Source organism: Sardina pilchardus, chromosome 23 (assembly GCF_963854185.1).
Source record: "Sardina pilchardus chromosome 23, fSarPil1.1, whole genome shotgun sequence".
Lineage (NCBI taxonomy): Eukaryota > Metazoa > Chordata > Actinopteri > Clupeiformes > Clupeidae > Sardina > Sardina pilchardus.
The window spans coordinates 7,081,943-7,105,413 of NC_085016.1; the positions used below are offsets into that span (position 1 = coordinate 7,081,943).

The 23,471-nt window shown below is 47.0% G+C and overlaps 1 protein-coding gene across 1 annotated transcript in view; it reads left to right on the forward strand.

Annotated features, from left to right (window-relative positions):
* The window catches only part of LOC134071041 (TSC22 domain family protein 1-like), a 37,282-nt gene extending 14,381 nt beyond the window's left edge, over positions 1-22,901 (forward strand). Inside the window, exons 2-3 of the mRNA XM_062527604.1 lie at positions 19,732-19,783; positions 20,861-22,901. Coding sequence (XP_062383588.1) covers positions 19,732-19,783; positions 20,861-21,133 — 325 coding nt within the window. The 3' untranslated portion in view covers positions 21,134-22,901. The remainder of the gene's footprint in view (positions 1-19,731; positions 19,784-20,860) is intronic.
* The last annotated feature ends 570 nt before the right edge of the window (positions 22,902-23,471 follow it).

Here is a 23,471-nt window from a genome sequence, read left to right on the forward strand (position 1 = left end):
CCCCAGCAATCTAACTATTTGCAATAGGGCACTGTTTCTATTCTACTCAAGCCACCAAGCCAACTCTTTGTGCCTTTTAAATAAAGGTGAGGCCTATTCTTTGTCCACCAGGTGGCGATGTTGCTCTATTGTAGACCTGCTGAGAATACCTCAATCAGCACTTTTTAACGTGCAATAAAAATACACATGTCCAAGTTGAGAGCCCCTGAAGTTTTGATGGATTCCTATCAACATTTCAGTTAAGTCTGAATGTTGAAAGATTGACTGTCAAGGCAGAGACAACAAGATGACATCTATATAATCTTTTCAAGTCATGCAACATTCTTTGCTAAGTGTTTTGTGCTCAGTCATGCCGTAAACAGTTGTCTTGTGCGCCGTTGAATAGATCACATACGTGTCGGGCTCAAGCGTGACTGATGATTGACTGTTCCTATTAGCTTAATGGAGTAAAGGATATCTTTAGAGGTATAGCCAAGCACAGTCAAACAAAACTAACAACAACCACCCATTGTATTGTGTACTCAGGTACTTTATCGAAGTGCTTTGCGATGAAAGTGGAACCTCACTAAAGTGTAGCACTCACCTGGATAAAATATGCACAAAACTAGATACAAAGACGTTTTGCTTATTGTTATTTTATACAGCTTTGCAATAGGTATGTCAGTTGTGCGTTGACTAAACAAAGGGTGCGATTTTCGGTGTGATTTTCCCTACATGCTGCATTGCTCTCGTGTGAAAGGCAGTCTGTACATCTAGCGGCGGCAGTGAAGTCACTCTTCCTAGCTGTTGTCATGTTGTGTTGCGCTGCACATCCAGTGATCCGGAGGCTTGATAATACCAAGTGTGTGTGATTGAGTTATTGCCGCAGATTCACAGCATTCATGTGTGAATTGGGCCACGGCGACTCTCACAGACGGAGCTGAATGTTTTGGGCGAAAGATTATACATCTCTGGTGGTTTTGCAGCAGCAGCAGCGGTAATACACGTCTGTCTGCCGGTCTGCCTGTCTACCGTTGGGGAAGTGCACGTAGAATAACCTCAGGCAGGGCTTTCTCAGCGACCTCACTTCCTCTGGGCTTGGCCGCCGACACACGAAAACGTGACTCGGAACACGATGAGAACGCGAGGCTGACGGCTAGAACAAAAACACACTCTCCTCGTTTACTGTTAGATTAGTCCCATGTCTCTGCGTCAGTGTCTCTCTCTCTCTGGTCAAGGTGCATTTGTGGTTATTTGAACTTATGGAGATGTCAGCAGATCACACCGAATCATAAGTGTCTCCCTGCCTGATGTTAAACAGTGCCTGGCTAATCATTTTGCATCAAGTTTAAGACTCAGGTAGGTATAGTTGGAATGATGCATTCTGATTTTTAAAAAAAAAAATTTTTTTACTAGTTCTATTAGCAGCTTGCTTGACATTTTACAGGTTATTATAGGCCTGTATACATTGGTGGTGGTGGTGGGTGAGTAATCCTAATTCCTTCCTTTAACGTTACCAGGAAGAACCAAACTAGACCATTGCAATTTCTACACTTGTTTAATTAGTGCGGGAGATCCAATCAGAGGGGAATCTTGGCTGAAGTGGGCCAGGACCGGACCTCTGGCCCGCTTAATTGCCGCCGCCTCCTTTGAGGCTGTGGTGCATGTAGGGCGCCCCAGTGTTCCTGCTGAAATAATGCTTTTGGCTTTGGAGCGAGATCCCTCTCTCTCTCTCTCTCTCTCTCTCTCTCTCTCTCTCTCTCTCTCTCTCTCTCTCTCTCTCTCTCTCTCTCTCTCTCTCTCTGCCCTCCAACGTGACCATCTCGGAAACGTGACCGACGCTCACTGTGCTTTCTCGGCTTGGCTGCTGCTCTGCTGCGCTCTGAAGTGTGTGTGTGTGTCTGAGTGTGTGAGTGTGTGTGTGTGAGTGTGCGAGTATGCGTCTGTGTGTATATATGTGCATGCCTGTGCGTGTGCACGCATCTAGCCGTGTGTGTGTGTTGGGTTGTCAGTATGTGGCTTGCTCACTCAGGAACGTGGGAACATTGGGCTGGCATATCACAGACCTCGGGGATGTGGGTGGTGCTGGGGCTGAGGAGGATGGTGATGGAGCTGGAGCTGGGGTGGGGTGGGAGGGGATGGGGATGGAGCTGGAGTGGGGTGGGGTGGGGTGGGAGGGGATGGGGATGGAGCTGGAGTGGGGTGGAGATGCTGATTTTGTGTTTCATCGCCTGGAGCTCCGATTGCTTCGCCTGTTAGAAGAGAGAGCGCTGAGAAGGAGAGATGCGAAGTAGTGTGTGTGTGTGTGTGTGTGTGTGTGTGTTTGTTTGCACACAAGTTTGAATATGTGTGATGGCTGGATCATTTTCTGTATCTAATGAGTGAGAACTCTTCCCTCCCTCGCTTCCTCCCTCCTCCGCTCTTCCTCTCTCTCTTCCCCTCGTTCTCTTTCTCTCCGTGCCCTCTCCCATTTGTTCCCTCGCTCTCTCATCTTCAACTCGGCACGTTCGTCTCGCGTTTCTATGATGCGCAAGCGACAGACTTCACGTGCCAGCACCGCGTGCCCGCCAGAGAGTGTGTGTGTGTGTGTGTGTGTGTGTGTGTGTGTGTGTGTGTGTGTGTGTGTGTGTGTGTGTGTGTGTGTGTGTGTGTGTGTGTGTGTGTGTGTGTGTGTGTGTGTGTGTGTGTGTGTGTGTGTGTGTGTGTGTTTATGGAGGGGTAGTCCTGGAATGAAGAACAACTATAGGAGGGTGAAGGGGGTATTTTTACCATGGTAGCTGAGGTGCATTTTGAGAGTGTGTGTGCTTATGAGAGAATGTGTCCTGTGTGCGTGCGTGCAGATGTGTGTGTTTGTCTTTGTGCTTGTGCTCCTTATGGAATTTGGCCTATACATAATGGAGTCAAATTCCACATGGAGCTCGTGGCAGCATACAGCAAATTGATGGCTAATGCTTCCAATAGCCCATTGTATCACGCTGCGTCATAGTCAGGTGTTTTAGACATATGCAAGGCTGTTGTCCCACGGCTGATTTGGAAGGGAGCGTCATGAATGGACCCTTTTCATGGCTTCATGGTTGCAAAGATTAGTCTAAATGACATGTCCTCGTTGGTAACATGCTATATCCAGGTATAGTTAAGTATTGCAATATATGTAGGCTGATAAATCACACTTTAGTTTGCACGTGATGTGCAACTATGTGTGAGTGCTGAAAGGGAGATGTCTTTGCTTATCTTTGTGTGTGTTTGTATAGAGTCTGTGCATACATTTTTGTATAGAGTGAGTGTGTGTACATTTTTGTGTAGAGAGTGTGTGTGTGTGTGTGTCTTGCTTTGTACAGAGTCTGTGCATACATTTCTGTATAGAGTGAGCGTGTGTGTGTGTGTGTGTGTGTGTGTGTAGTGTGTGTGTGTGTGTGTGTGTGTGTGTGAGAAGCATGGTGTCTGTGCTGAGCCTGTGTGACTCGGCGGGAGCTGTAAAGAACATTGGCAGAGCAGACCGGTTGTAACCGGCTCCCACACGGACCAGGTTACAGATGCGCTGTACATACACAGTGGGCTCACTCTCACTGCCTTCCCCTGTGTTGACATGACCTTCACCATTCTCTATCTGTTCTCCATCGCTCTTGACTTTACCTGAAGCTCTCGCTCTCTTTCTCTCTCTCTCTTTCTCTCTCTCTTTCTCTCTCTTGCGCTCTCTCTCTCTCTTGCGCTCTCTCTCTCTCTCTCTTTCTCTCTCTCTTTCTTTCTCTCTCTCTTGCGTGCTCTCTCTCCTTTCTTTCTTACTCTTTCTTTCCATCCTCTCTCTTTTCTCTCTCTCCTCTTTCTTTCGTGCCCTCTTTCTCCCCTCTTTCTTTCTCTCCCTCTCTCTCTTCCACTCACACACTTTCTCTTTCTTTCCCGCCATCCTCTTTCTTTCTCTTTCTCTTGCTCTCTTTCTTTCTCTTTCTCTTGCTCTCTTTCTTTCTCTTTCTTTCTCTCTTTATTTCTCCCCATCCTCTCTTTCTCTCTCTCTCTCTCTCCCTCCCCCTCTCTCCCTCCCCCTCTCTCTCGTTCTTTCTCTCTGTTCTCTCACAGAAGTACTCGGTGTGCTTATTTCCATGTGCCATTTCCTTACCTGAAGGTCTGCCGTGCACATGCACACATCACTCTTTCACAGTAACTCTTTCTCCTTTAGTCACGCTCTTTCCTCCTCTCTCTACGCTTTGCCCACCGTTATCTCTTTGTCATTCTTTTCCTCTTCATCCCTCAATCACAGCTTTCCTCCCTTCTTTACATTAAGCCAAGGTATCTCTCTCTCGCTCCCCGGTTCCTTTGTCTCTGGCCCCCCTCCCCTCCTCCCCATGTCCATCATGCTAACAGATGGTCAGATGGCAAACTGTACAGCAGCTGTTCTCACTTAGCCGGTACAGTTTGTTTACTTTATCTGAGAGGACAAGCACCACATCACAGGAGATGGTAAATAACATAATAAGCTGCTGCCAAATGAATTGATTTGAATAAGACCGACTTATTTGAACTCACGGTGGGGGAATGTTGACTTGGTTTCACTGTGATTAGTAACGTTGCAAGATGCAGTCCACCTTAATTAGACAAAGAGGGTGTTCCCGTCGCCGTAAGTAACGAAGGTGGTATGGAACAGAAAGGAAGCCTTGTTTGGATTCACGTAGACTTCCAAGTGAGGCTCAAGCCATTCCATGATATCGCTGATAAGTTAACTCTAACTGCGTCTTGTCTTCACTGACACTGTCTGACAACTCGTGCATGGTGACGCGGTCTGAAAAAGGTTTCAACTATTTTTGAACAGGGAAATATCAAAGGTGGTGATGAGAATATGAGGACCGGTGGACAGAACAGTCTTTTTAGGATCGTGGGGCGTGTTTCAACCAATACAAGGTGAACACACATCTGCACACAAATAGTCTACCACGAATCCTGTAGGGAGAACGGTCAAAAGCATCCTTCTTCTCGCAAATCCTTTAATCACTGTTTTATGTTCGTTTTTTAAAGTTATTGCGCTGTCAACATGTTTTTACAACAGACGTGATTGCGAAACCTAATGTCTTACTTCTCTGTTGATGGCCTTATTATTGTAAATGAAACCAACTGAAGCACGCTCAGGTGACGTGATGGACAGAGGGGCAAAGGTACACAATCAACGTATAAAGCCCGCCCTGACGATTTGATCGGTACATTCAGTTCTCTGCCAGGCATAGATAGATTGATAGATACTTTATTGATCCCCAAGGGGAAATTCAAGGTCCCAGCAGCTTAAGACACCACGCCCAACAACATACACTACAATGTAAACAGGAAAATACAAAGCAAATAAACAAATCAACATGACTAAAGGAGCAGTAAAATACTAGAGATAAAGATGTGCATGAATGTACTGAGGATTGGTACTGTGACCCAGTATGAGGTATGAGGTGTGTGTCAAGTTGGTAGTGTGTCAAGTTGGTAGATACAAGCTTGTCAATGGAGCAAAGCCAGACCGAATTTCCCGACTTGGGCAGTATTAAATTCGGGCCGGGATTCAGGCTAGCGATACCCCCTGCAGGCCCAGAGTTGGGGTGCGTCTTGCTGGCCTGTGGGTCCAGGTTGAGTTTGTGGGGTACTGGGGAGCAGGGGAGGCCAGCAGGGCTAATCTGATTACTGACCAAATGGGTAAATCCAAAAACAAGAACATCCCTTCGATACATTTTGCAAAACACGCACAGACGCACAGACACACGCGTACAGACGCACATACATACACACACACACACACACACACACACACACACACTCTCACGCATGCACAAAGGAGTCGCTCTTGTACACTTTCAGACACAAAAGAAAGCCACCCATGTGTGTATCTGACATTTCCAGACCCCCCACCACCCCTCCCTCCCTGTCCGAGAATAAACCCACCGCTTGATCCTAATCCCCAATGTTCTGTCCCACTCTCATCCGCTAACCCACTGCCACCCTTACAGACACACACCCACCCACCCACACACACACACAACATAACACAAACACATACTCACACTTTTTCAGACACACACACACACACACACACACACACACACACACACACACACACACACACACACACACACGCAAACACGCACACACTTTACTACTACCTCTTATTTACTTCTGCTCACTCGTATTCTTTAAGTCTCTATACCCCATTACCACCATAACACTTGTTACAGCTGAGATTGAAGCGGCATGTTGCCAACTGTTTATCTTCTTCCTGATGGAACACTGCCAGTCAGCTGCACCAACGTTTACTTTCGGTTGTGAAATGGCCAAGGCTGCCAAATCATTATCGCCACATCAAACTTATCTCACTGATACGTTCAATTGGGCAGTGCTAGCTACATGATCCGTTTGTCAGAAGGCAATAAATACTCTTTGGATTTCCAACAACAACTTTCTCTTTGGATTTCCAACAACAACAACAACATCAAAAAACAAACAGGAAATTGACACACATCTTTAGACCTGTTAAAGCAGGTGGCTGTTTTTTTGGTGGTGTTTTGAGTTGGGTCTTTTGAGATTACCTGTTGTACCGCTGTTAAGTCTGTTAAGTCAACAACTCTGTAGTGATGAGCAGCAGCACAGGGTGTTTCTGTTCCATTCATGATCTATATGCAGCCCCCCCCACGGCTCGGCCCTAATCCCTCATGTTCTGTCCCACTCTAGGAACCAGTACTAACCAGTAACCCTTAAACACACACACACACACACACACACACACACACTCACACACACACACTCACACTCACACTCACACAGTTGATGAGTCTGTGCACCAGCTGTAGATTACGGATTGCCTGACGCCCTGCCTTATCTCGATGTAGAGACAGAGTAATGAGAGTGAAATAATCTGACCGTATGGACACAGTTGCTGGAAATCAATCTCTGTGTGTGCGCAGGTGTGTGTGTGTGTGTGTGTGTGTGCGTGCTTGCTTGAATGTGTGGGTATGTACAGTGGTCTATTATCTGAGAGTTCCCACACCAACCTCAAACATGATAATGGAGCTGTCGGATGTGTGGCAACTCTCTCTCTCTCTCTCTCTCTCTCTCTCTCTCTCTCTCTCTCTCTCTCTCTCTCTCTCTCTCTCTTTCTTTTCCTTTTCCTCTCTCTCTATCTATCTCTTCATATCTCTCTTTCTTTCTTTCTCTCTCTCTCTCACACACACACACACACACACACAGTAAGGGGGGCCAGTGGTCCATATGGTGCCTTGGTTATGTAACAAAGTGAGCGATCAGCAGTAGCCAATCCGGTCCTGTTGCCGTGGAGACCAGCACCAGCCTACTGAGATGGCCAACAGGCATACCTCAGCAGTGATCGCCAAAGCCACACACACATACTCACTGGTTTGTGGATAACACATTCACATACACCTGTGAGGGATGTACCGTACAAACACACCTACTTGACACACACACACACACACACACACACACACACACACACACACACACACACACACACACTTGTGCACGCATGCGATTTATGCATTAACACACACACACACACACACACACTCACACACATTCACACAGAGGTAGATATATTTGGGTGTGTTGAAACCCAGGTGCACCAGTGTAGTGGCATTTAGATGCAAGTATGTGTATTGTATACCTTGTACACCTCCCTTATTGTGTACGTGAGGCTTATTTGCCCACAGCCATGAAGTGTGTTTGTAAATATTGACAAACACAGTTTGTCTGTGTTTGTGCCTGCCTGCGTGTGTGTGTCTGTGTTTGGGGAGGGGGGAAGGCACTCTGCAAGACTGCATCCACGTCATCATTTTAGCGAGCTCTTTCTACCCACAATCCTTTGCCTCTTGCATCCTGGGCGGTGCCCTTGCGTGCAGACTCACACATACAGTATATACAAAAATAGCCCCCCCTTCACCCCCTACCCTGACAGTGTATCTGAGGAGAGGAGGAGATTGAGGGGGTGGGGGTGGGGTTGCGCGTTTTTACTCAAAGGAGGTGAAAGAGGTTGAGAAGAGGGGAATGAAGTGGTTAGTTTGTTTTTAGCCGCCCAGATACAGCAGTAACAGTAGCACTAACTCCGTATTCCTTTGTCCTTCGTTTTGTTCATTTGCAGAAGCCACAATGAATGGGCTCTGCTCAGCCACCTCATATAGCCCCTATGGGCTCCAACCGGTCCGCTGTGTATTTTCCTATGGCTTTGCCATGATGGTATAGTGTGGCATGAGTGTGTGGTCGCTACGTTGCATCCTCATTGCTGGAAAAAGTGATGTAATGTGCGCTCGCAGAGACCCGCAACCGCAGTGACATTTTCCCCTGTGATGTAACGCGCACACAAACGTGCGCTCTTTATATTGTACCATAGAGTGTGTGTGCCCCTTTTGGGGGCGCGGCAATGGAGTTTAGGGGTGTTTTTTTGTTTTGTTTTGTTTTCCCAAAATGTGGCCGTTATCGTGAGGTTTAAACATTTCTTCTGTAGATGTCCTCGTTGTCTAGATGCTGCTGTGGTTCAGATGCTGAGCACATGGTGCACCTCTGTCCTTTGGGTGGCATTTTGAGCTGCGCTTGCTGCTCTTGACTTTTTTTTATTCGTTTCGTTAAAACTTTAATGGACCTTCTGAATCCGCCCCTTTCCCTGCATATACATGCAAACTCTCTCCCACGCACTGACACACTCCGAGCCACATGCACACAAACACACACGAATATGCACATACTCTCACACACACACACACACACACACACACACACACCCGCACGCATGCACACACATGTGCTTGCACAGACACTTTCCTACAAACACACACTTGTGTCAGACATGACACACACACACACACACACACACACACACACACACACACACTGTCACGCACACTTTTACACGCTCACACTCACTCTCACACACACACACACACACACACTCTCACACACACACACACACACACACACACACACACACACTCTCTCTCACACAGACACACACACACACACACACACACACACACACACACACACACACACACACACACACACTCTCGCACACACACACACACACACACACACACACACACACACACACACACACACACACACAGCAGCAGCAGCAGCACCCCGGTGCAGAGCCCCATACCCCCTGTCCGCTTTACGTAACCCAGCAGGCGACTCTAATGGCGGATCAGAGCCCCGGGCGGCCTGGACCAGCCGAGCGGAACACTTACTCACACTTCACCGGCCGCTAGAGAGGGAGAGAGGGAGAGAGAGGGAGAGAGAGGGAGAGAGAGAGGGAGAGAGAGGGAGAGAGAGGGAGAGAGAAGGAGAGAGAGAGGGAGAGAGGGGGAGAGAGAGAAGGAGAGAAAGAGAGAAAGAGAGACGGACAACTTGTGCTTGTGGGTTCTTCTCACTCTTTGTTGAGAGATCGGCGGAGCATGCTTATGCGTGATGTCAAACTCGGTCACGCAGACACACACAAGCACGCTCTTCCTCTCTCACACACACAAACACACACACACACAGGCACACACACACACACACTCCCATAAACTCATCTGCACAGTTTGCAAACATTTCATGGATTGATTTTTGTCCCTCATATTTTGTTCTAAATTGCATAGCATTTCAGGAGTTTTGTGCGACGTTATCAGCCGCTCTTGTGAACTCCTGGTCTTTGCGGCGCTACTTTGGGTTAACGAAGCTCAAGTCATTGCTTTAATGAGGATCCTCACACTGCGGTGAATTTGAGTCACCGTTACAGCTTATGCGACACCATCGGAAGGATCAAAAGTTAGATCTCGTTTTGGACCTCCTATCTCTTCTCGGGCGAACTCTACCATCCTGTTCCCGCTTTCTGGTCCTGTGAATTTTCCGCTCTTTTTTTTTTTTATAAGAACCTTTTAGGGCATCGTTTTTCATGTCGCGTTATGTGTGCCCAGCTGCCCCCTAGCCTCTCTGATGTCACTTCCTCCGCTCAGATTACATAATGGGCACTGGGTCGTGCGTGTGCGTAATCTTTGCCATTTCTGTGTGTCGGGGGGGCCAACTGCGCTTGCGCCTTGACGGCCCGCCATTTTGTGTATTGTTTTGTCGCTACTGTAAATGGGCGTGGTGCGGGGGAGGCAGGACTCAAAATGGAGGAGGCGGAGGAAGAGGCGGAGATGGGTCACGTGTAGTCAGGCATGGCACAGACCGTCATGTACACTGTACTGTACATGCACTGTTCATATCATGCACCCTTTAAAACTCTGGGTCCCTTTGAGGACTTCATTATTTATTTTTAATTACTTTTTTTTTTAGGTAGGGCTTTCGTTTTCGAAATTCTTTCGTACTTTTGCTCTTTTGTTGATGTTTGTATTTATTAACTCAACACACGTAAACATTGTATACATATCATGACATGCAGGTTTTAGAAGGTATGCAAGTAAAGTCTGTGTCAAGACTTGTCTGGAAAAGCGCTTCTGAGTAAATAGCATCACTAGTTGTCGTCATGGCTTAGGGCAGGTTATATAAGGTAGAGCCTCTCGCTATCCATTTCTATCTCTATCGCCCCCCCCCCCCCCCCCCCCCCCCTCCCCCATATACTGCAGAACATACACACACACACACACACACGCGTTCATATGCACACACACGGCCACTACTACCATACACTTCACACACACCAGAAATAGCGAACCTATTTCTGTCCCATGTACAACAACAATAACACACTTCATAAGCATCTCTACAGACACGCTCGGCACTGACTGACTCATCCGCCCAGGTTTGTGCGTTTCTCCTTTGCCTCACTTCTCATCTTCGCACTCCGTGAGCAACATCACTGTCTCTCTTCTCTCCCACACAGAACATACCCTCAAGATTCACACACACACACAAGCACAAGCACACGCGTCACGCAGACCCACACAAACACACCCACGTAGACCAACATGCTCACAACTACTTGTTAATTATTTTTTTTATCTTGCGAACAATTCCTCCACAAATTTTCTCCCACGCTGTATTCTAAAGACCCTGGAAGAGAGAGTGGCCAGCCATGTTTTGTTTTGGCACGTTTGTTTTTGTCACCTACATCTTGCCGCCTGTCCGTTTCTGATGGTTAGATAATATCTGGGTTATCCGTGCGAATCCCAATGTGTACAGCCGTCAAAGAACATCCAACAAAGCCCCCCGCACCACCCACCCCCACCCCCACCCCCACCCCCATCCTCTGACCTCTCGTACACATCCATACGCTTTGTCGCACACACTCGCACGGAACTACACAAAAGTACACAACCATGCAAAGTACAAAATGTACTAGGTCAGTAGTTTACGTGCGGGCCATGAGAACCCCCGCCCTCGCCCGCTTACCCATCGCTCTGACCCTCCACCCACGCCCGCTTCCCATTGGACGCCGAAGAGGCACGGGATGGCCGGCCATTGGCCGAGACGAGGCTGGATATGTGTTCCTGAGCCGTGATTGGTGCTCTGGGGGCGGAGGCGTGACGGTAAGCTGTTTACGCCCGGCGCTCCTCGTCTCCGAGCATCTGCTCGATGGAGGGAAAAGGGACGGAGAAGGGCGAGAGACGACGGCGAGGAGACGGGAAACAATGGACACGCCACAGCTGCAGTTACTGTAGAGGCGGCCGAGGAGAACCCAACGGCCAAATTCCCAGTGTTGGGAAAATTCCCAGTGTTGGGAATTTGGCCGTTGCAACGAACTCCCTTGCTTGTCGGAACATCGCGCCATAAATCTTTCACCCGATGAGTCGCCCCAGGTGTCGTTGACTGGTTGATATTGTGCGCAGGTGTCAATTCCATCAGCTCGCCGAACAGCCACTCCTTTCTCTCCAGCTTCCATTACAGTAACCCAACATATGAGCGACCGATAGCACCAAAGAAAATGGCCAACTTTCTCGTCTGTTCCTCCTTTCCCTCAAGACCTACTTTTGTGCCCCAATACCCCCTCCCGTCCACAACTCTCAGCCTAACGAGGGCCCACAGATGACCTCTGACCCTCCCGCCTTCAGGGCCCCTGGTACCACTCTGTGTTTCACCACAGGAGAAATGTGTCTAACCACAGGGGGTAGGCTGTTAATTACACGCCAGCGAGAATGATTGGCATTTGACCATGGAACGAAGTTGCCGAGTCGAAGACCGTGTAGCATGACTGAGGGGGAAATTCATTCATTTGCTCCCGATATCCGGAATTTGATTTAGAGTGCCATTGGAGGTCAGAATATCATTAAAATGTAACTTTATGGGGGGAAAAAAAGGAATTTAATGCAATATAAATATCTATCAAATATTAGTTAAAAAGTCAGTGCTTTAGGAGTTCTCATATGGAGCCATCCATATCACCAGTGAGAGTTTATAGAAGTGGCTGGCTGCACTGCAGGTGACTGCGTAGCTTTGCCCCGTCCCACTCTCCGTCCCGCGGTGCGGATCTCTTTCTGTTTGTGCTCTTTGTCAGCCTTGGTTTTATTTTTATCCCGCCATGTTTGCCCACAACTGTAAGCGGTTTTTTTTTTTTTTCTCAAGGCTTCACCCCCCCGCCCCTCTGTGTTTGCAGTGTTGTAAACGGTTCGGTTTCGCCCAACCCCTGGTCAGTAGCCTCTGTGTGTGTGTGTGTGTGTGTGTGTGTGTGTGTGTCAGTGCGTCCATGATGCGCATGCGCTCTAAAGTGTTTTTTTTTTGTGTCTGCATCTGTGGGAGCGCGTGGGAGTGCATGTGCCATCCGCCATGTTGTTCTTAAGCAGCGTTCTATACCGTGTGTGTGTGTGTGTGTGTGTGTGTGTGTGTGTGTGTGTGTGTGTGTGTGCGTGCTGTGCATTGGCCTACACTGATGTGAAGCGACAGGAGTAGCATGGGCTCGTGGGGGGGAGCCCACACTGCATGTTCTTCACCATACCTAAGAGCAAGGCAGGAAAAAACGCAATGGGGAAAACAAGGAACGCTTGATCCGTGGAGAAAGACAATGGACGAAGAGAGAGAAGGAATGTTTTGGGAAGGAGGGGGGATGAAATTAATCAAATCTCGTTATATTAGCCCGTAGTCTTGACATCCCCTGAAATATAAACACCCTATTGATGGTTGTGAGGTGGGGGTTGGGGTTGAGGGTGGGCTGATCAGAGAGACTGACTGACTGACTGAGTGACTGACAGGTGCAATTGGTTCTCTTTTCTTGATCTAACGACACGGAGCAGATAGGAGAGTCAGATAAGAATGGCCGGTCCCACACCTACAGTAGGCTCTTCCTCAGGGCGTTCAAGGATCCTCCCGCAGCGCATACCGTATACAGCGCTCGCTACAGAGAGAGGCGAAAGAAAGGCGGCGCTCTGTAGGGTGTGTGGTCCACACCAGAGCGCCTGATTGGCTGAGTGCCGTCGTCGGCGTTGTCTGTTTACATAACCGCGGCAACAGAGAGGCTCGGCTGTGCTGTGACGTCACGGCTTTGCCCTCGCCTTTTCGCCCTCCCCATTCACTGATCAGGGAGTGACAAGCTTAGGAGAGGCTCAGTAGGAGCACAATTAGCAGCATACATACACACACTCGGGCGCACACACACACACACGCACACACACACATTCACTCACTCAGGACGTAGGAGTTTCACCCCCCCCCACCGGTGTCACTCTGTTTTTTGGGGGGAGCGTGTGTGTGTGTGTGTGTATGAGAGGGACACGGTCCGGACTACTGTGCGACCCGAAGGGTTGCGGGGGTCGTTAGGTGGCTTTAGGGTGCGGGGTCGGGGGGTCGGGAAGTTGCGGAGAAATCGACGGCAGCTGCAGCCACTGCTGCTGGGGGTGCTTTTTTTTTTTCGGTGAAGGACCACTAACCGCCATATACCTCAATGAGAGAGAAGGGGCTTGTGGAGAGCAAGGGCCATAGCACGGACAGCATGGCCCTGAAGCTGCTCTTCTGGGAACTGGAGCAGCGTCTTCTGAGGTAAAACAAACAAACAAACAAACAAACAAACTAATTCTCCAGGTGTGTGATTGCTGTTGGGCTCTCCAGGTCAGAGTTGGCTGTAGAGGTAGAAACGGGGGTTTATTTTGAGGGAGCAGATGAATGATGGGTGATGGACGGTGGTCTTGTTGGTGGAGATGCTTGCAAGTTCATCTGGAGGTTTGGGGTTGGGTTCTCACCTAATGTCACACCTCAGGCTGAACTGCTTGGAATATTTACTGATGTTTGATTAGATTGGAGATGTTGTTGTTTTCATCTTTCGTTGTCTGTGTGTGTGTGTGTGTATGTATGCGTGTGTGTGTGTGTGTGTGTTTGTGTGTATGTGTGTGTGTGTGTGTATATTGAGTGTGTGTGTGTATGTATGGATGTATGTATATTGAATGTGTGTGTGTGTGTGTGTATGGGTGGTGGGGGCTTGTAAGGTCACGTGATGATCTACAACCAGGCTGGAACATCATGTACTCATGTGCCTTAGTTCTGTCAAGAAGGACAATCGCCCATGGGCATATTTCATGAATCTTTACCATAGCTGAACCTAAAGAACACCTTGATGCTTTTCAGTGCTAATTGCTCTGTTGGTATGAGTGCAATAAATCCTCTGCTGCAGAGGGCTTTTGGTACCTGCCCACACCAGAGGCTAAACTGTTGTGTATTGAGCATGCATGCATGCATGAGAATGTTCAAGTGGCAAGCATGTGTGTTCAAACTTGAATGGTGGTAAAAGTGCCTAGTTTGTGAGATTTTTTTTTTCTTCTCTTTTTTTAATGACTAGGCCCATACCTTTTTCAGCATCATCATCAACAGAGTAAAATAATTGTTTCACAGTCCCACATTGGATTAATGTCTCACACCATTCCTTAGACAAAGAAAACCCTTCTTACATTTCAAGGGGAGGTTCACATCATTGTATCTTCCCTCGACCCCTTGCTTTTGTAACCTTTGACCCAACCATAGCCAATTTTAGGCTGAGGGTTTTGTTTTCGAGCTTGGAGGCGGAATGGGCGCAAACTCAATTATCAGCCTTGGATGGTGATGTCACAAGTGTCTGAAGCCCTTATGTGTCCCAAGACCACTCTAGCCCGACCTCCAAGTCCAGCCACCGTCCCCCCCGCAGTTCACGTCATCCAGTCAACCAAGCTCGGTATCTTTGTTGCAAACCACCGCAATCCACGACTTCCAGTCTGGAGCTCGTTATCTTTATTTTGTACCCCAAACAAAAGAAACATCACAGATGTGCAACTACACATGACCGCAACTTCCAGTTCCTTTTCTTCGGCCGCCCATTGATTCCCACAAATAACGCTCGTGAAGAGACGAGATCCTCTGACTGACTCCAGCTTCAGGTCAATACCTGGTTCCTGGTATAACCGACCTCAAGGTGCTTAACAACATCACATGGAAACACATGAAGAACACCCTCAGCAACCAGTGACCACAGTGTGGAGCTCTCCCCGTGTGTGTGTGTGTGTGTGTGTGTGTATATATAGATGTGTAGGTGTGTCCCAGGATGCCCTCCTACACTCTTTAACGAGCGGAGCTCGTTGAGCGGCTTAACCATCTCAGTGACTCGGCCATGGAAAGAAAGCCTCAGTGTGTAATTTGGATGAGTCACCTATTTATGTGAAGAACACCTATACTGAGGTGCCCCGGAGAGACGCCCTCATACACATGTTGTGTGTGTACACACACACACACACACACACACACACACTGATGCACATGAAACGGCCACCCCAATTAACACCTGTTCACGTCCAGTCCCTTGGCTGATCAAAAGCATATCTGGACAGACATTTTCATACATGTGTGTTTGACACACACACACACACACACACACAGATTTTGTGGCCACCCAGTAGGTGCCTCTCCACATCCAATTCCTCTCCTGACTGTAACCATGGTAATCATGCCATTATGAAACACCTGTGTGCCCATGAGCTTCCCACTAGCCTTTATCCCCACGCCCGTTTACTTGAAGACCACTTCTCTGCACCTTGTCTCAGCAAAAACATCTCGTCTCTAATAAAGTGAGAGTGAGTCGATCCATCTTTCTAGAGAAGCGCTGCGTTGCTTTTGTCTCACCCAGTAGAGATGACCACCCACACCCCCACCCCCACCCCCACCCCCATCTCTTTTTAAAGAATATCTTTTTTGCCTTTATTCATGTAGGACAGTAGAGAGAGAGACAGAGGTGGGAGAGAGAGATTGGGTGGGATCGGGAAATGACCGCAGGTCATACCCCGTGGGCACTCGGACCCGTACATGGCACGAGCGCTGTAGCCTGTTGCGCCACAGCGCCCCCCCCGCACCCACCCAATCTCTGCGTTCAGATTGTGCCATGGTCTGCAACACAACGAGCTGAGTGAAATGCCAGGCAATTCATCAGCCACGCAGCACTCTCCCTTCTTCTCGAGTATTGACGAGCACTCTCTCGACTGCTAACCCCAGTGAGATTAGTTGTGTGTCCAAACAAAAGAGATTTTGTCTTTCTGACCCCCTTAAACCAAAAAAAACTGCCAGCGTTGCTGCTGCTGCTGACCCCTCTGTGTTAAGTCCTCGCTGACGAAGAGCTGCGTTGAGAGATCATTATCTAGATACAAACGCAGTTATGACTGATTCTGCGAATCTCCTGAATTGTTCCATGCACCAGCCTGGCACTGCGTCCTAATTGAGGTCACTCCGACACTGACCATTCTAATTCTACATTAATATCTCCCATGGAGGACATTACTGTCATAAGATGACATGAAGTAGCCAGTCCTCATCATCAAGACCTTAGAAATGGTGTTTTTCCTTCGGTGGCTCCTTTGTTAGGATATGAGAGAACAAAGCTGAGCTCCATGTTAACCGTTTTAATCACCAAGTAACGTTTCGGGCGACTGCCCTTCTTCAGGCTAGTCCTTTGTTAAGATACCCACTGATGCTTGCTTGCTTGCTTGCTTGCTCACACCTGGGGAGGAAGCAATGCATCCCTAATCTCTCTCAGTGTTTGCCATCCACTGCAAGAGATATGAGTCTCTTGTCTTTGTATTGCATCTCGTGGTGCTTGCGTTAGTCACTTCACTTGACAAGAAATGGGTTATCTGAAGCCATTTTCTTTTTCTACAAGCTGGACTGCTGTAATCCTCCCACCACAATGTAATCAGTAGCAAACAGACTCTTAAGCACATGCTAACATTAAATACTGGACCTGACCTTTACACACGTTACACACTTTATTCATGTGCATACACCTTTGCACACACAGACAGCAGTGATTTATTGTGCGCTTGTCAAAGTGTGTTTTTCTTGTCACATGCCATGGGAAATACTATATTAATTTATTGGCCAGAGAGGCATATTCCTTTCCTAATTACCGGTTTAGCCAACCACTAACCTCTTACATTGTTCAAAATCCAATGTACACAATGTACACAATGAGGACTAGGTATTATAACTTGATCCTCCGGGGGTCCTTAGGATTGGTTGACCCTCGTAAGACCCTAGATGAGCATCAGTGATGTGCCTAATCCTTTATGACTGGCAGTGGAAGTTTAGCTGAGGTGAGCGGCCTTGCCCCAAGTGTGTGTGTGTGTGTGTGTGTGTGTGTGTGTGTGTGTGTGTGTGTGTGTGTGTGTGTGTGTGTGTGTGAGAAGGGAGAGAGAGAGAGAGAGAGTGAGTGACCGAGGTGATATTTTTTTTTGTTGTTACTTAAGTGAATGAGGCTGAGAGTGCAATTGGATAAGGAGTCAAAAGTAAAGACGTCCCTACTCCCTAGTCAATCGAGTCAGTGAATTTTATGTCTGAAGGGAATTCATGGCCCCCCATTTGTCTGAGAACAAAGAGAACGTGATTTACTCCTGGCTGTAATGTGTTTATGCGCTGTGGATCAGTAACACAATGAGAGGACATTGTGTCCTTTTGTGACTCCGAGCGTAAATAATGTTCCATCACGGAGACGTTGCCTGTTGTTTTACACACACACACACACACACTGATGATTATGAACAACACCCCTTAAACATATTCTCGTTTGTCACTGAATGTCATCAAAAACGTATGGATATTATTTATGGAGTGACCGTTTGAGCCCCCCCCAACCCAACCCGAAATTTAAGTAGGTGAACAAGCATCACTGTCAGTGACGGCATTGAACTTGTAAGAACAGCCGGCAGAGGGCGACTCTTTTTCAGGACGTTTACATAAACCATTGCTTGCCTTACACCTGCACAAATAAAAGCACTTTTATTCCCATAAAAAATCGTATCATTTCTAGATTAAAGTTATATGTGTAGGTAGGCCTATAGATCAGATCCGCATTTTATGGACATTTCCTAGGGCTGCTTAAATCATTATTTGCCTAGGCCTACTTCAACTTTGATTGTAACTGTCCTGTAATTTTGGGAAGGTAGGCTATATTCGTGAGTTTGTAGTGAATGTAGTTGTAGTGGCCTATTAGCTAAAGCGTGAGAAAATACAGGGCGTTGAAACGTCGTGTCTTTATTTGCAAACAGTTGGAGTCACGCATTCCGTCCGGTTCTCCCCAGTTTCGTTATGGGCAGTTTGAATGTAGGCTATTAAACCGAAAGCTTTGGGAAGCTGCCGGGTGGGGGCGTCACCGTATAGATTAGTCAAGTAGTCCCAACTTCACAGCCAATGACGTTCTCCTGTCTGCTGTTATGCTTGAATAGATTATGCAAATGCTCGGCAGTCCGCAGACTTGCACTGGAGCAGAGCTTAGAGTCTCTGACTCCGGTCTTTGCCGCTCTCATGTACCGAGCTCCTCTCCGCTCTTTTGTAAATTCGCCCAAGCGGCTGGTACACAACCCAATTTTTTAAAAGAATGTGAATAATAATTTTGTATTCTGAAATAGATCTATTTTTTACACGCTGGTGTTTTTCTACTCATGGGTGGAATACAATGAATGCTCCATGTTACACGGTGGCGATGGACCTTAGTGTTTGCCAGTTGCGGAATTTTTCTATATCGTTTTTGTCGTCTGTTCTGGGCACAGACAATTCCTCACCCGTCAGACTTGACAATAGGTAAATATACATGTATCTCACTAACAAGCATTTGTAGTGCAAATAGCAGCACAACAGCGTATAGCCTACAAATGGGTCCAGTTTGCGGTTGCCTCTGACCGAACGAATGAATGAACCATGCAGTCATCGGGTTTCATAAGATGTGTAGCTGACATTTGTTTCAATCCAGTGCTTAAATAAGACAATCGTCGGGGATGCTCTTAATTTTGTTATGGGTAGGCTACGGCATAAAAGGGCCGTATCATTGTTGTCTGCCAGCACGACTGGTGCATTTCTCACAGACGTGCCAACATCACCCATTGGCTGACTTGCCTGGGCATAACGCTATCGAAAACGTAACGCATAACGAAAAATCCTTTACTGCGCTGCAGACAAGCGATTTCATTTTCTGTAAAGGCTACGATATACCATTCCTTTGATTTTTGCACATGGTGATACTTATTCGGGACAATCTGTTTAGCGGTGTGTTGATTTTTCATCAAATCTCCTGCCTTTCAAATGTCTATGCAGCTCCTGGAAATATGTAGGATTGTGTGTTGCCTACCATATATTTTTCACATGGGATATAGAAGGCAGCGTTTGGTCTTTGATGTAAAGCGACTGGTGTATTTCTTTCATTGAGATAGAAGGTCGCTCTCGTGGAGTTATGCAATGGTGTAGGCAAATGGAATCAGGGACCTCGCACTCTCGCAAATGCAGGGATTGGATGAGAATGAATGAACTGTTACAATATGAGCCTAGAGAATATGCATTAATTTGTCCCCGTTTCATTTCTCCTTACAGTTCTTCGGGTGCCAGTGTGGTGGCCATAGACAATAAAATCGAGCAAGCCATGGTAAGTGCCTCTGGAACAATTCCCAGAGTTTATTTCTCTGTTTCATTCCTTATTTAATCTCAAATGGGTTTCAGATGTGTATATAGCTCCACATGAGCTCAATCCACCACAGATCGCCACAGGCTTATCAGCGATTGCTGCCAGCGTTACATAATTGCGCACAAAACAAAAGACATCTATGATGCTAATGTGTTAGGCTTTAACATTATCTATTTGATGGCTGTTTTAGTGCTATTTTGCATCTGTATGACGGTGCTGCTAAACAAATCATAAACCAGGCTACCGATCTAGGCTATGTGATCAAAGGTGCATTCACCTTTTCAGTTCTCCTTCTGGAAGTCCGTCGATTTACTGTAACACACGTGATGACTTTTACAATAGGCAACGGTTTCGGTTTCGTTTGATGTTGTTTACCAATATGCAAAATGAATTGCGAGGCATTGTGGATGTTGCTCAGTCTTTGTACAACCAGACAGGTGTTCTCCCCGCAGTTGTAGGATTCCTCAATTAGGCGCTAGGGTGATGTTGAATGGTCTTCATGCTGAAATTGTCTTGTGAAGGATGGAGGAAAAGATGATTGCCGTTTAGTGAAGTTGGGCGAAGTTCTGAGAACAGTGTTTATTGTTGTTGGACTTGAGACCGAGCGTCTCTGCGTGTCCGTTGACCGCTGTTGCCAGGCAAAGTGAGCGCCATACTGTAGACTGGCCCGGTATAAATAACTTGGCAGTGGATTGGCTCCTCCCCGTGGAAGCAGGAACATTTTGTACTTTTTTGACTCTCCTGAAGGCAGTCCCCGTGAATAGGGATGCACAGATTCAGTACCAAATGCCTCCACACTTTACCCCTCCCAAAATACACCAGGCTAACATTGTTGGATATTTGTATACTTCTGAAATTGATGCCCATAAGATTAGCATAGTGTAAAGTGTTGATTTCATATCATGTTATATTTGAAAAATTTATTTCTTTCTTTACTTTTTTTTTTTTCATTATTAATTTTGGGAGTCTGTATCCCCCCCTTTTTGAATGACTTACAAGACCGTTAACACTCCCCCTTTCTCTCTCTCCCGTGATCAGGACCTGGTAAAGAGTCACCTGATGTACGCCGTGCGAGAGGAAGTAGAGGTGCTCAAGGAGCAGATCAAGGAGCTGGTGGAGCGGAACTCTCAGCTGGAGCAGGAGAACAACCTGCTGAAGAACCTGGCCAGTCCCGAGCAGCTCGCCCAGTTCCAGGCCCAGGTGCAGACGGGCTCGCCCACCTCGGGCACCCAACCTGGGATCCTGGGGGGGCCCCAGGCCCCCGTACAGAGCCTTCCACCCCCCAACCAGGGCACGGGCCCCTCCGCCTAACTCTGGAGCCGCAAAAGAGAGAGAGAAGAGGAGGAGGGGGTGGAGGGGAGGATGAGGAGGACGAAGGGTGGAGTAGGAGGGTGAAGTTGCTTGGATGTAGTGGCTGACATCCGACATCGGAAGAGAAACACACAAAAAAAACCTACACTATACTGTGAAGTGACTCAACTTTTTAAAAGATACGAGACGTGCCACAATCACAGATGACACACGAGGAGTGGAGGGATAACTAGTCATTGGAAATCGGGACGCAAGCTGACGCAAGCTGTTTTTGTTTTGGTCGATTTTTTTCCGTTGATTGTTTTTTTTTTTTGTCTTCTGTTTGTTTTGTTTGTTTCTTTGCACATATTTAATCGTCAGAGACGTCAACAGCGCCGTGTCGATGCTCAACATTCAGGAGCTTTATCTGCCTCTGACAATCAATGACGGCGACGCTACGCGACTGCATGTGGACTGAGCCAGTAGCCACAGATCCTGGGCGGCGGCTCGGGAGAGCCCGAGCTCGGACGGTAAACGAGAAGAACAATCTCCCGCTGAATCTGTGCCCGTGATGAGGGAGGGAAAAAAAATCAGCTCGCATGCGTAAGGGGCTTTTTTTGTGTTCCTGAAAAAAAAAAGATGGAAAAAACTGTCTGATGCTCTCAACAGTGACTCTGGAAATTGTGCTGCTGTTGCCACATTTGCCCTTCCATTTTTTATAGTGTTATATTTCCTTTATGTTTAGGTTTTTGTTAATGTTGTCATTTTTTCCCTAGCTGTGTTTAATAAAAGGACAAGCACTTTTTTTTGTAGGTGACTAACCCAGAAAATGAGACAAGACATACAAATCATGGACCATTCAGTTGAGGACACCCATCTGGAATGGGGTGGTTCAGTTGAGTGCAGAACCGTAGTTAGTTACCTTTTTTTTTAAAGAAAAAAAAACAGCCGAAAAAAGAAAACAACTCACCTTTAGACATCATTTCTTTTTCCCAGTGAGGGGGGTGGGATTGGCGTTAACCTTGCATAGTTATGCCTCAGTGTTGCAACTTTGATATTGTCATTCCTTCCCTGAGAAGTCGACGTGCATACTCTTAAACAAGGATTTAAGATGGGATTGAAATATGGGGGAGCCAACACATGTTTTCTGGGGCCAACGTGTGTGGACGGGGAGGGAACTTCACTAACAGGGGATAGTGAGATTTGTATGTATTTTTGGTGTGTAATTATTGTATGTGGTCTGCTAGAGCAAAAACTGCAAGAGGAGCAAAGGAAAACAAAACAAAAAACAAACCTATACACTCTACAGACTGGACAGACACTCACACAGAGTTGATCTTGGGAAGAACTGAGCACAACATGGCTGCCTCCAACACAACGGAGCAGCGCACAAAATGGACTATTCACTGATGACGACGACGACGACGACAACAGCAACAACAGGAATTACTTTTGCACTGTTTTGGTGTTCCTCAACACAGTTATTCACATAAGTTATTATGTGTGGGAATCCATGCAGAATTTTTTTGAAGGAAAAAAAAAAACAAAAGCAAACAAAAACAATATGTACTGCCTTACAGCTTATAGCACTCTGGATGTACTACAAACCAATTTATCTCCATACTCAATGCTACACAGATCTCCAAAGCGAAAAAGCATCTTGTCAGACCTCCTCAATATTTCGTGCATGTTGTGCCCCCCCGCCCCCCCCCCCCCCCCAAACCACACCAGAAATGTGACGTAATACAATTGCACTAAACAGTTGCACCTCGACTTTAATAAAATGAAAATAAACTCAAAAGTTAATCTCCTGTGATCTGTTCCCTCTCTCATCCCATTCATCCCCAGTAGTGTTGTTGATGGTTGATCCCATTGACTGGCCTGCTTGACGTGGTGAATGCAAATCCCATCACTGCCGTGCTGTGATTGGCCAGTTCCCTCCATGAATGCCACACCCCCAGGATTATCCACGCCCCCCGTGGGCTTCACGTGTACACGCACGCTGGGATCAACTTGTTTCTGCTTACTGGTTTGCCCGTAGGGCTGGAGCGCATCCATACAGCAACCCACAATGCAGGCCTATGGAATCATTTATTAATAAATGCATAACAGAAATAGAATTGCAAAACGTATGAATTTATTGTATGAAATGCACATAATTATATACACTCACAATTGATGAACATAATTATATACACTCATTATTTCATAATTTATCATGTAGGCTATTAGGCTATACTTTCTGTATGAACATGACATCAGACGCGCCCAGAATTCTGCCCTGAAACCTAATTATAACTGGGCCCACCAGAAAAACGTCTTTTAGTTGGTTTTCCCAAACACTGCTGGGCCAGTTTAA